Source organism: Gouania willdenowi, chromosome 11 (genome assembly GCF_900634775.1).
Source record: "Gouania willdenowi chromosome 11, fGouWil2.1, whole genome shotgun sequence".
Taxonomy (NCBI): Eukaryota; Metazoa; Chordata; class Actinopteri; order Blenniiformes; family Gobiesocidae; genus Gouania; species Gouania willdenowi.
The window spans coordinates 17,420,163-17,434,693 of NC_041054.1; the positions used below are offsets into that span (position 1 = coordinate 17,420,163).

Below are 14,531 nucleotides of genomic sequence, written 5' to 3' on the forward strand. Positions count from 1 at the left end.
GTATGTAGTGTGAGGTGGTCCCCAATGCCAGAAAACCTCTCAGAGGGTCAGTTTGTGTTTTCTCTCCCTATCTATCTCTGCGTGAGCACATATGTGTGTGTCTGCGGGTGTGTGTGAGACATTGTTGATTGGCCACGTGGAAGCATCTGGTACAAAAGAGCCATGGCTCCAGTGGAATAGTCTCCAGATGTGTTTGTGTGTTTTCGCTCTCCTGCCTGCTTGAATCCAGACCAGCCAGCCGGCATTTTACTTTCATGTGTTAATGTTTTCTTATTTGAATTTGCATACCCAGCAGACATTGTTTGCATTATTACTTTAGGACTTTAAGAATGACATCTAAAGCTAAATAAATGTGTATGTGTGTTTGTGTTTGTGACTATGGGTTTATTCTAGCAATATTTACATTTGTGCGTGTGTGGGTTTGGGTCCAGCACCTGCTTTGACAAAAGCCAAACAGATGGACAAGATAATGATTATTATCATCAACTTTATGGAGTTACACTCCCCAAAGAGAGCAATTGTAGTTAATTCATATGCACCGAACAAAACCAGCATCATACCACATAATTATCACATCAACTGTGACTCACTCTTAAATGTCCATCAGAGTCTCTTTAAGAATCAGGCATAATGTCGTGCTCTAACAGAGCACATGACATATTTACAGAATGAGGGGATTTCAATTTTTTATTTTTTCCTTTAATTTGTTCGTCCATCAGGTTTCAGCTAAGGTGAAGAGGTGTAAGCAGAGGGGCGGAGTCATGCAGCTCCTGTGCTTCTTTATGGTTTTGCTGGTTTTAAACCTTGGATCATGTGACACTCTGACGTCAGAGGAAGGTAAGTCACATTTTATTCAAACTTTAAAGACGTCAAGTTCATTTTGCTTTTGTGTTAAAGGGGACATATCATGCTAAATCCACTTATTTAGCCCTTAAATGCATTTTGTTGTATATTTAGAGTGCTTAGAAGTACAGAAAAAATCAAATTAGTCTTATCAGGTGCTCCGTAGATATCTTTATATTCTGTTTTGCTCATATTTTTCAAACTGTTTTGATTTTTCTATTCTCTATTACGTTTTTTGAACTATTACATCACAGTATTTGCAGCGGAACTACCAAATTAGGACATCAACTCCAGGTCCAACACTTCGAGCAATCCGCCATTTTTATTTCTCGCTTTTATTTTGTAGTTCAAGCTCAAGGATGCCGAAGTTACGAGAACATGAGTCAAAATGTTGGGTTGTTGGATGTAGTAACCCACACGCTTCATTACACCGTCTCCCAGCATCAGAACCTTTTCAAAGTGCCTGGTTGAGTTTTATTTTTCACGGAAATGTACCCACATCAGTGGGTAAGGTCATTTTTGTGCGCGCGAAGCACTTCAAGGATGACTGCTTCTGCAACCTCCACCAGTATAAAGAAGGATTTGCTGAAAGACTTTGTCTGATTGAGGGTTCAATTCCTTCTATCTTTGGAGACGACGAACAGAGCACTTCGGTAAGCTGTAAATAACGCTAAAAAGTGTGATAAGACGTCCCTGTCATTGTTTTGTTAGCATTAGCAGTTGCACCGTTTTCAGACTTCATATGTTAGCGCTGTGTGCTCGTTTTAGATCCTTGATGATATGGCCTACGTGATTTAATTTAAGTCTAAAGTTTTCATTAGTCATTTCATTTTGCCGTTTTTGTCTTTGAAAAGACTGTATTAAAATGCATTTTGTGACGTTAGCTTGGCGCTAGCGTTAGCTCGGTGCTTGTGTTAGCTCACTTGTTAGGGTTCTGCAGGTTCATCATCTTCATTTTCATCTCGCTCCACTGGGTCCGACTCTGGCTCAAACATGTAAGGCTGGATGGACAAGTCTTCCGTTGTTGACATTTTGTAAATAACCTCTGAATAAAAAGTTTATGCGCCGCTACATAGCCGTATCTCTTCTATCAAACTACAAAAAAGGGCGAGCAGGGTGGAGTTGAACCGAGTGTCACCTGAAGTGTCTCATTTGCATTTAAAGAGACCGCACCAAAACGAGTTGCTCTCAGAAGCACATCAGAAAAGGGGTAGAAAAGGGGTCTGTGGAGCTATAATAATGAGGAATTCAGACCCAAGCATTGCAGTTCCGCTTTATATTGACCACAACTGTATGATTTATATCTAAAAAGGAAGGATTTAAAACCATGATATGTCCCCTTTAAAGTGATTATGTAGTTATTTTTAATAAAAACAACAAAATGTATCCATCAAAAGGTAACTGGAATACAATTAATTAATGTAATAAGATATTTCATAATTTAACTAACAAACCTCCCTTAGTTTTACAAACTTGTAATTGTCATTTGTGCCACAAGTTGAACTTGTCAGACTCTGTATTGCAAAAGTATTTTATTGACCAACATGATCTCACAAGGGGTCAGTATACTGTCAAGTTAATTTATTTATTGTTTTGTGCGTGCTAACAGGATTTCCTGCTAGTTGGAACAAATTTTCTTTTTCTTTTTTTCGTACTACCTTAAACAATTTTTTTTTTTTCCTCTCTGAAGATAAATCATAACTGAATAGAACCGATCGGGTTAGAGTCAGGGTTAGGGTTGGGCACCAAGAACCGGTTCCAAACGTCCGGTTCAGAAACCGTTACGAAAATGTTTGCATTACGATTCTTTTTTTCAATTCCTAAATGCCCGCACTAGTTTGTTTCCGCGGCTTGCTCGGTTTGTTTACGCGGAATTTGTATAAGCTGCGTGCAGAACACGACTGCAGTCTGTGTGTGTGTGTCTGGCTACGGTTTCGGAGCGAAAGGGAGATTGGAGCTAATCACTGGTAAAAAGCCCAGTAAACCTCTGGAAAACAATCACCAGGAATAAAAAGTTGCTCCCTGGTAAAGATAGTAGCTCTAACAACAGGTAAAAAAATAAACTGGTGATATTACAGCCTGTGAATTCAGTACGGGGATGCATTTACTCCACCTCTGGAGTGTGTGCCAGCCATCTGGTGATGGCCTGTTTCGTTTACCGCGTTTACCGAGGTCCGTATGTGTTTAATAAGTCCGTGTGAAAGTCTGCATGTTTATGTTTCTGTCCATCAACTCTTTTCATTATATCCATGTCTTTTAAGGCTCTTATTAAATAGTGTCGGCTGGAGTCCGGGCTGCTGCCATCTTGAATTATGTCATCACCAGCGCGTCATCACCGCAAGTCGTGCAAGCACAGAACCCAAAATTAACTTGAATTAACTAGAACTGTTGATTGAATCAAAATTGAGAATCGGAATCCAAACGATGCCCAACCCTAGTCAGGGTTACGGTTATGGAAAAAACTTCCGATTGAAATATCAGTATGAAGTTCACTATATGTAGCATGGGAAAAAAATAGGAAATCATCTTAACAATGTTGAAAAATAGATCACATAATTTGCATGATTCAATATTCCTCATGAGAATGGGCTGCTCAAGACCAGGTACAACCTTTTATCACCTGCATGCGTGCAGGGTCCAGCCCAGTCCAAGCAACTAATTATTCCAATTCATCCTCAGGGTATAAGTTCTACTCACTTGGGACTTTCTTGAGCCTCCTTTGAGACATTTCTCTACTTGTTGTAATGTCATGAAGCATGAAAGCAAGAAGGAAATACACAAGCTTAGTTTCAACTGCATCCATTGATGTCGTCTGCGGGCATGTCCAAGTATGTCATGCTAAGGCATCACTTGGTGATTAATGCCAGAGAATAATGTGTTGGGATGTAGGTATTGCCAAAAGAAATGCACAAAAAGATACAAAGCCGTTTCCATTCTGTATGTGTGATATTGCACTCCTTACAAACCAGACATCCTGACATCCCCCATAGCTGAAATCATTATGCTGTGACTAAACTTTCTGCCTCCTTTAGTTGTAATTTCAACAGCCACATATGAGACAAGTATTGATTCCTTCAGCAATAAGCTATCTAGTAAAAGAAAAACAGAATTCTAAAATCTAATAAAAAAATCACCCATACTGACACTGATTGCGCAAAATGAAGTGAAAGTGGCTATATTTGGTTTGTCTGTGGAAAGTTGTCAAAGGCAATATCTTTTGTAACTTCCTTAAGCCATATTTATTGAAGGTTATGATTTTCCACCAGTAGAAGAAGAAGAAGAAATAAATATTTTTTTTTAACCCTAACAGGCTTTCAAGTGAAAAGTCTTTCCACAATAGCACACTTAATATATTGCACAAAACCAAACATATATCGAACAAAGCTTTCTATAAGCCTGTGAAAAGTCCGAAAAAAATGGTTATTGTTTGGTCAATAATACCTCCTGTAGGGCTTAATATGTGACTTAATGTCGGACAAGCCAATCCAACACTTGAAAGAACAATCTTTAAAAACATCTCATCGTAAAGCTGAAAAAGCTATTTGGGTGAAGCACAGGCTTTAGGTAATGCATCTCTGAGTGTGAGTGATAAGGCACAGAGCATGACTAAAAAAACATCCTTGTGCTGGATGCTAGTGGTCGCTATTGGCCACGCTGTGATCACAAGTGATGTGTTGTTAAAACAGATGCATGTGGAAGTGTTTTCATGTTAGTGTATTTGCTCACAAACAGCCCAAATGCACAAGATAAATGACTGCTATTGTTATGTTTTGTTTTTTTTATTAGTCAGGATTAGAGGTTAGATTTTAGGTCTGAGCCCAAGACCGACCAAAAATTCTGGCCTGGTCGGGCCGAGAAGTCACGCATTAGAATCGGGTTAGGGTCTGGTCGGACTTCAACATTTTATTTATTCATTTTTTAAAATCTCTACTACATTAATATTATTTTTAATAAACATAAAAACACTACTATTTTGTTGTGGCATCATATCTAAAGTGATTTCTGCTAGTAGTGGGAATGGATATTGACGGCGTTGTGTTTTGTTGTTCAGCGTTCACATTGACTGAATATTATTTGCTGATTTTGCTCATTCCTCACTTGCTGCTGGAGCACAGGGAACAAATATGATTGTGTGCTTCAGTCAGGTCTGCACTCCATGCACGGGCCGCCTGGTCTGGTCTGCTATGCTGTAACGGACTGGGTTCTATATTCTGGTTCTGATCCACTTGTGTGTATTCAGTGGTTAACTGATGCTGTCATTTCTCATGGCATCATGGTTACGTGCAGCTTTCACTGCCAATGTGTGTCTTTGTTTACATGTGTTCTGAATATTGATTGGCTGGGAGGCTGAGGAAAGGGTGGGCGAGAAGACTCGTGAACAAGTATGTTCCCAGTGTGAGTGTATCACGGTGTAAGACGGTTTTTTGTGTGTTTGATTGTTCATTTTTGGCGTGTTCCTACGAGCCTGTGAAACTGTGATAACAGCTCAAGTCACATCATTACAATACCTGTTGGGCAGAGCTGCGGTGCATGTGCGCGCCCCCCTCCTCCCTAGCCGCACGAGGCACCGCGCTACTAATCTACTGACAGCAATACATTCAATAAAGTAATAATTTACGTCGGGTTTGCTTAAGGCTTGGGCCTACAGTTTAAGTTAATGGGTCAGGCTCGGGTTGGGTCGGCCTTTATGCCCGCGGGCCCGGGTCGGTTCGGGCTAGATTTTTTGGGCACGATCTAACCTCTAGTCAGGATGCAGGAGACTATTGTTATCCTTTTCTTTTCCTTCAGTCATAGATTTATGGCGCATTTCAACTCCTTCAGCAAATGATCGATTTTGACAATTAAGATAAAACGATAAAAAGATAAATCAAAAACTCAGCACAGGGGTGCGTGTGCTTTTGTAATTTGTAACTTTTTTTCAATACATTTTTTTTGCTAACCATTCAACTTTTAAAGTATTCAGCTGTTTGATGGGTAATGCTAGGCTAATGTTGATGCTAGACAAATGCTAATGCTAGGCAAATGCTAATGCTAGACTAATATTAGGTTAATGCTAATATTAGGCTAATTTTACGCTAATGTGAGCAAATGTTAAGGTTAGGCTAATGTTAATGTTAGCTAATGCAAGTTAGTGCTAATGCTAGCTAGTGCTAAGACTAATGCTAGGGTAATGCTAGTTAATGATAATGACATTTTAATGTTAGGCTAATGCTAATGATGGCTAATGATAAGTTAATGCTAATGCCAGAAATGTCTCAATGCCACGGGCCAGCACCTGCATCCTCACTTACATTTTCTTCAGGAAATACATATATTCTAGTTTTGCTTGCAACTGCCATAGCGTTTTATCACATTGCATGTTGGTCAGGATTAGTCTTGTGATACCACTTAGGGGGTAATGAATTTATAGCACTCTGTTGGTAGCTTATGCTATGGCAAGAGTGTGTGCTTGTGTGTGTTGGCCCCCACGAGACCATAGTCTGAGTATTTTAGATTAGACCAAGTCAACGCTCATCTCCCAAAGGTCTTTCCTTTCAATATCTGCAAAGAAATTGTTTTCTCGGATACAACACATCCACCTGCACCTCACAACCACTTTCGCTCCCACACGCCACGAAATATCCCTGATACCCATTCCAATCACTATGTTTGTGTGATTTCTTCACTTAAATCCCAAAGGTCTAGTTCAAAAAAGCAGGTAGTGAGGAATCAAGACGGATTGACTAATGCTCTGATGGTATTAGGCAGAGAAACCAACTTTGTTAAATTATTGAAATTCTTTATGTGTGAAAGCAGTATAGTAATATTTCTGCACCAAAGAGCTCATTCTGCATGTTTTAGAAACAACCCCAGTTCACCACACATGATTGAAAAAGCTTATCAGGCTTTCTGTAGTGCTGAATATATATATTCAGCACTATAGTGCTGAATATATATATTCAGCACTATATATATATATATATATATATAAGATTCAGGTGTTAGGAGCAGGGAGACATGCAAATATGCTGTTCAGACTTAAACACCCCTTGCCATATACTTATTAAAGCCAAACATAAAGGAGTATGTATATTAGATTTTTTTCTCTCCAATGTGTGCCCTTGTTAAATACTCTATTTACCCATAAGAAAGAGATTATCTAGTATCTAGCTCAGAGTAATGATTCACAGTAAAATTGTTTAAAAAAATAAACATTTTCAGCATTTGCATATTATCATACCTTTGTGAAATTGCACAAGTTCCTAATTCTATTCTTTGTTTCCCCACGGATACCAAACTTTAAGCTTTCCAAAACAGTTTTTTTTTTTTTTTTATTATTCAAAAAGGGGTTCCCAAGGTGAAAGATCTAAAAATACTGCTTTGTTCTGTCTGTGCAAACCACCCATGTGCACGCTCCCTGACATGGGTTGCCATTAACAATGTTGATCAGTGTCAATGCAGTCATAATAATATGAACCACGTGTTTATCACTGCACATTTAAAACACACTTGAGATGAAGCTCTGCATTCATTTTCAGTCATAGGATAACATAGTCACTAGTCCAGGATATTGAACAGATTATGGAGGGTTCGTCAAACGTTTTTGACGTTCGATCACTCGTTTTCTGGTGAAAAATAGTGTGTAAATGCGTGATATTGTGAGGTATACCGTGTCATATTAGAGCACAAATTTAAATTAAAAGAGAAAGACAAATAGAGAGAGAGAAATATAAGCATTTCAGAATGAGAATTTTAGTTTTTTCCATCCGTTATCTGCGATCATGAAAAATCAGTGGCCCTATCTGTCTGCTTTGTACGGCTTGATAAGAAACAAACAGTTATAGGCTACTTAGCTTAATCCCAGTCTTACTTATAATTGTTTTATGAAATGTATTAATTTTAGGATTAATCAAAACAAAGTAGATTTACATGATGGTTTTATGTATCCGCCATTGTTTAGATATGCATTCATCGATCCTAACTTGCTGTTGCACATTTAGTACCATTGTGGTTTTGTTTGAAACAAGGAGTGAGTCAACATGATCCTTTTTTATCTTGTGCGTAGTGTGTGTAGAATCAACTTACATCTGGTTGTGAGAATATTGTAGGAGGGATGTTGGAGGCCTACAAAGGGAGAATGAGTGAGCTCATTCTCCAGAAGTCCTGTGTTTAAAGTCTTCCTCTGCTCTCTACGGCTATTTTATCTCTGGCTAAAAAAAAGAAAAAGAAAAAATGTGCTCTCATGTTTAAAATTTGCCAGACGAGTAAGGATAATACACACTCCTTTCTGCTCAAATCTATGTATGAACAATAGGCCATATTTGTTGCTTTAAATTACTTTATGTGACCCAACAGGTCACTTGTCTCTACATAGGACCCAAATCAAAGCTTGTGCTAACTCGTGTGAGTACACTTATTGATGAAAACGCACTTGTCAATTTGCAATTGGCGTTTCTTCTCATTCATAGTATGTCACAAGAAATCAGCATCCTAAAACCCAAAATGATGCATTTTTGATAATTTTTTTATTTTTTTTGGCAAGGTGGAGACTTGGAGAAAAAGCAAGTTTTGTGTCATTTTCTGTCTTGGCTAGACTCGCAAACTGTCCATCAGAGAGAAAGTGGACAGAGCCAAGACCATCAAATCTCTACATGCAGTAAGCAGGATCCTGGCCTAGCACTTCTACTTTGTGCTAATTAGTTTGTGAAGAAGCAAAAGCTCTTCTTTGATCACAACATGAGAGGACCTGAGGTTCAAGTACCAAAGTACAGTATAACCCTTGCCAACCAGCTAAATTGGCTGAGTTTGCAGCACTCCACTATAATGCGACCCTTCCTCTCATTGATGATAAAGTACTTCTTTGCTGAAATCAACAAGAACTTTAGCTCTCAGTTTAACAAGTGAATGCATGATCAGCAATATTGGTGGTAGCAACAGTTCATGATGAAATTGTAGATTTTTTACGTTATTCTTCAATGTTTTAAGGAATAAAAAAAATAGAATTTGGGAATGAATCAATTGGAATGTAAAAGTTGTACAAAAACAGAAATAAATCTTACCTTGGACATCAAGTCAGAAGTGAAAGATTCTACTAATATCTGGGGTCACCAACAACAAGGGCCTGGGCCTTTGAGTTAAAACAAAGAAAGAAAAAAAAGTGGTTTCATCTGGATTTCTTGACATGTATCTAGATTTGCTAGAAACAAACAATTTTATTCCTTAAAGGTTACCAGTACATAACTTTAATTACAAGCTCTATCAAAAGAATGTATATAATACTCAAGGTTTGGTCAGATAATGCTCATCATAAGACCTATAGAAGCCACGAGTATTGAGTGACTAATCCTTCAAGGGCTACAGGTTGTGACACAATGTCGCAGATTAACAGAATTACTGAGTAGAGAATTACTGAGTATGTTTACTGAGAACGAGAACTTACCCGTCTGTCAAGTCAATGTCAGGTTCTGGTTCTCTGACGTACCGGCAAACTATCCCGTCAATGAATGCCATTTGTGGAGAACATCCATGCAGATTTGGTGTAACTGTAATGCAAGCAAACAAACAGTCTGCTATAAGTGTATCTTCTTTACTACAAAAAGACCCAATTCTCAAACAGTTCTAATTAGATCTAACTGCTGTCAAGTATAGTATATTTCTGTTGGCATTTTCTGCCACAGAATCACCAGAATGTTATGAATTACTGTCATCACAGGTATCATCTCAAGTGTTGGAATGAAACAAAAAACAGAACAACAAATATGTACTAAATGGTGATAAAAAGTAAATGGTGGCGATTTCTCAACTTCTTAAATCCCTGCAGTTCGAGATATCACGCGAATCATTGGGCAAACGTTTGTAACACAGAGGGACCAGTAGGGACAAATATATAGACGTGAGGCAAGAATCCTTTAAAGTCTGGATGAGTGTTTGAGAACTTTCTCAATGTTCAAAAATACCGATTTATTTCAGGTTGATTTTTAAATTCTTTATTTATACTGGTGTATTGTTCTTTGTAGGTCAACTCTATCCTATCACTCCTTACCCGAGCTCAAGCATCAAAATGTCATTCTTCTACCCTGCTATGTATGAAAAGGCAGTAAAAGGTTACTTTTCATTTATTTTTTTTAATCTATAATATCTGACTGTGTCGCATTTTTATCTCAGCTTCCCATAGAAGCACTGTTTGACACATTACTCCCACACCTCGATAAGGCGCGCTGGGACATGAAAAACTCGACGAGAATTAATTTTGATAATAAATTATGAAGCAAGAGTGATTATAATCTCTTTTGAGTTTAGCTTAGAAAATGAATTAGTTTCCACTCATTGATTGTATTTAATTAGATAATTCCTTTTTTGACTTCAAAGCATTTCGTGTTCCTATAAAAAACATTTTTTATGAGAAAATATAATAAATGCACAATCATAGATTGTTACGGAGCCCCAGACATGACATGGTAAAAAAAATACTAATTTGCGGCCTCGAAATACTAATTTGTTGCCACAAAATAATACCGTGGCTTTTGTAAACAAGAAGTTACGTGTTTTTGCCCATTGTCAACCCTGTTTTTATTGTATCTTAAACGCTTCTACAACCGCCCCGTTGGCTGAGTGGTTAATGTCGTGATTGTTGCTTTATTTTCTTTCTCAATCGCGGAGGATGGATCGGTACCGTGTCCCGACCAGGTTAAACACAGTGTAGGACCCAGACAGGAACTCAGAAAGACACAGAAGGTTTGATGCTGGTTTTATTCAAACAATAGTTTGTAGGTTGACTGGTATAAGGATGATTCCCAAGAGCAGAGCCTCCCGAGTGCACCAACATGGGATACGACCCGTACAGGCTGGAGGAAGAGCTCTGCTTTTGCTCTTCTTCTGGACACAGCGACAGACAAACACACTGTGCAGGTTTCTAACTGCGGTCCGACTAACCATAGACCAACTGAACCCACTGTAGTGAAGACGTGAACCCACCCCTGCCAGCGTTGTTCACCCATACTTAATATTTAATGCCCAAATTAAATCAAACAAGGAACCTGTGCACACAGCAGACACCACCCACTGTCCTGGTCCCTCCTCCAGCCACACCAACACGTCCTCCCTTTTCTACTGCTGATAGACTCAAACATCCATACTACACACAATCACTCTCTGATTTGACAGACGAATGACACCCACACATACAGACTATACACCTGAGTACACACACTCACACACAACCAACTGTCACGCAAACACCAACACTAAACTACCTAAAGGAGCTGAGACACTGCCACCTACCTGGTGGAGGGTGGAACCCTGTCGGCCCGTTGAAGCAATTTAAAGTGTTTTTTTAAGAAAGTGTCTACTTGTACGGTTGCCGTACGGACAACCCCCAGTGCTCTTGGTACAGTTACCGAAGTATATGTACGAAGCGTCTTAGGGTTAGGTTATAACCCTATATTGCAAAAATTTTTAGGGTTGGTTAAGGTTTAGTCTTAGTCACGTGACCTAAACTGGTCGAATAGGGTCGCTGCGTACAGATAAAATGTCGGTATATTGATACAGCAACCGTACGAATAGCCACTGCCTTTTTTTAATGAGACACATTGTACACACATGTTCATTGTTTCATCAAATTATAGTACAGATTGTAAATTATAAAATATGAACAAGCAACGCAAAGGTGCAAAAACTCATCATTTACTGTTTACAACAGCCGCAGTGAGTTTACTTTGCATCCGGTGTTGTGCATGTGATGTGTCTGTACACACAGAGCTACGCACACTCACTTATTAACACTTTTAACGGTTGTACAACAGAAATAAAAGCAACACGGTGTATCCACAAGGGCAGCTCAGCACCTGCTCCTCTTTGACTGCATGTGCCGTTGCTACAGCAACAAGTTGCTAACCACCAGGAACGTTGTATTTTGTGGCCACGAATTTGTATTTTGTGGGAACAAATTGTTTTTTTCGTGGCCACAAAATATTTTTTTTATTCACCATTTCATGTCTGGGGCTCCGTAGATTGTAGTTCTACAATATATATATATATATATAATCTACTTTATTTTAAGTCCACAAAGCTCTTTTGGCCAGCATGATTTACCAGGGGAAAGTTTTTATATTTATATACAAGTATCTTTAAGGAAAAGAAAACTAACATGCTCTGAATGTACAAATCAAACATCATGTGCGCGGTGTAAAGACTAGCCAGGTGAAAACCTCTCATACCAGATGTAAATGATGTTGGAAGCACTATGGGTTGGCCTTGCTTCAATGCCTGCGGCGCATATAGGAGTGCTGACTTAGCCAGGTTTCACATTCAACTGCTTGAATTGTTCAGTTGAAGTTGAATTTCCATGATGAGGCTTAGTAAATCTATGTCTTTGCATGTTCTGATTAAAATAAGACTTGAACGATTTGAGGTATAGGGTCACATTGTTAAGGAGGGGTCGTCATTCTTTTCTTGCATATTAGTTACCTATGTATGAGTCTCTATCCTGTCTCGTTACATAGAAGTGGCTGATTATGCAATTGAATGTAGTTTCGCTTTTAATCTGTTTATTAATTAGTGAGCAGGAGGCATCTTCACTATTGTTATCCGTTAGTTCTTCTGTCTGTGTTTACTCCTCCTACATCGTTTGTCCGATTTTGACATATAAGCTATCTAATAATTCTGAAGGTTTTATGCTTGTACTTTTATAATTTGTAACTTTTAATCTTTTTGACTTATTTTTGACATATTTACATTTTTTTTTTCTTTTCTTTCCCATTTATTTCTAATTTAGTTTTCTAACCAGAAATTATTATTATTTGTTTGAATGTCTTCAAGAGGACCCGGACCACTTGATGACATGTTACACATATTTATTGTCTATAATTTAAACAAGAGACTTCTTGACAGCCATTTAAAACATATACATGGAGTCACATTTCCCTGCTTGTGATACCAGTGGCAATGCATGATTTACATTAACATTATTATTGGTTATTGATTGACAGCAAATAACTTTATTGCATCATAAACCAACATGCTCTAATTTTTTTCAATGGTGTAATAAAAAACATTGGCTTTTCTTTTGGGTGTGGTTGCATTTGCAACATTAAACATTTAATCATTACATAAACTTAACAAAAGGTGGTTTTATTACTGCTAACAAAAAGTAAAACTCCTTTTGTGTATTTTTTTTCTTTTTTTTTGCTCACCTCATGCCCTTGGTGTTCCTGCTGTCATTGCCTTGGGGAATTTAAAAAAAAATTTTTAATCTGAAATGCGTACCCAGTAAAGCATCTTCCTCGGGGCTGAGGTACTCGGCCCCAAAGAGATCAATTAAACGTAGATCATAGCGATTCACAACGTCTACCTGCACGTTCTCTGTTTTTATACACATCTCACATCTTTGAGCTTTAATTCAGGCATGGCACTCTGACAGATAAGACTTTTCCTCTGGCACCTTTTCCTGACAGGGTGAGAACATATCCATCAAGTAGAGGCGGCCATGACAGACGAGCTTGGTGCTACATAATCTGTCAGATTAGGTTGTGTTTCTCTCTGCAAGGCTTGCACAGTTTCATTCATCAAACTTTTTTTTGAAACGCTCAATTACTACCATTTGATTTAGGTGAATATGCATGTAACATTGGTGCAATTGGTTACCCACAGTACTACCTATTCTAGTGTGAACAAATAATAACACTCCCAGTTAGTGTTACATATTTTCACACCTATCAATGCGTTTTGGTTTTGTCTCTACAGATTTACAATGCCCCTCCTTAGAAGTGGAAGATTGGAAGTTTCCCCAGACTTCAAAGCACAACATCACTGGTAAAAAGGAAAGCTAAAAAGAAAGTTAGTATTTCTATCATGAAATATGTGCAATATTAAATGCCAATTTCTTACAGGTTTTGATCTAGTGAGACAATTCTCTATGATAAAGAGCTCAGACGTTAAGAAGATCCGCAACCCTCGAGGGTTTATCGTCCTCCGCCTGGGCAAGGCAGCACTTATACGTCCTACAGAGTAAGTGGAGTTTCACATTTTCTTTCTTTTTTTTAAAGCGCCTGGGAATGATAACTACCGTTTTCAGATCAATAAACCAAAGGTACTCACAAAGGTTGTAATTGTTGCTCACAAATTTGTTATTGACCCTATCATAAACAAAAAGTGTCGTGTGACTTCAACTTTGGAAAAGTTTTGTGCAATTGTAGTGTTTGGAGTCCCATTGAACAGTGGTTCTCAGACAGTCTTTTTATGTTCAAGTACCCCCTTTCTCTTATTGAATCCAAGTACTTTGTTTGACTTCAACATTTTGATTTTAAAACTATTTAAAAACAACTATAGAGCATAATATTATATATATATATATATATATATATATATATATATATTTTTTTTTTTTTACTGCATTTTAGTAGCAACAAGATTCACAAAGTGAAAGTATAGAAATGCAGTTGTTTAAGATTGTGTTGTTTTAATTTAAAAGAAACAATAATAATAATAATAATACTAATAATATTAATAATATTAATAATAATAATAATAATCTATTTACATTTTTCAGAAAGTTAAGGCAACCCGGCATCCCGACCCAAGGTTGAAAAACACTGATTTAGTGACTTCTGAATACATTTATTTCTATAGTTTTAACTATTTCCAGTCATCTCATGCCTGAAGTGAGACCAAGACTGACACTTTATTTGTTAATTTTCCACTCTTTCACTGTC

The 14,531-nt window shown here is 37.9% G+C and overlaps 1 protein-coding gene across 4 annotated transcripts in view; it reads left to right on the top strand.

The window, feature by feature from the left end:
- Positions 1-14,531, top strand: part of col16a1 (collagen, type XVI, alpha 1) — an 81,408-nt gene that overhangs the window by 4,513 nt on the left and 62,364 nt on the right. For 3 of the 4 annotated variants that reach the window (XM_028461366.1, XM_028461368.1, XM_028461367.1), the window contains exons 2-4: positions 720-837; positions 13,564-13,632; positions 13,710-13,827. In XM_028461366.1, coding sequence (XP_028317167.1) covers positions 762-837; positions 13,564-13,632; positions 13,710-13,827 — 263 coding nt within the window. In that variant the 5' untranslated portion in view covers positions 720-761. The remainder of the gene's footprint in view (positions 1-719; positions 838-13,563; positions 13,633-13,709; positions 13,828-14,531) is intronic. The other variant, XM_028461369.1, reaches the window with a different exon arrangement.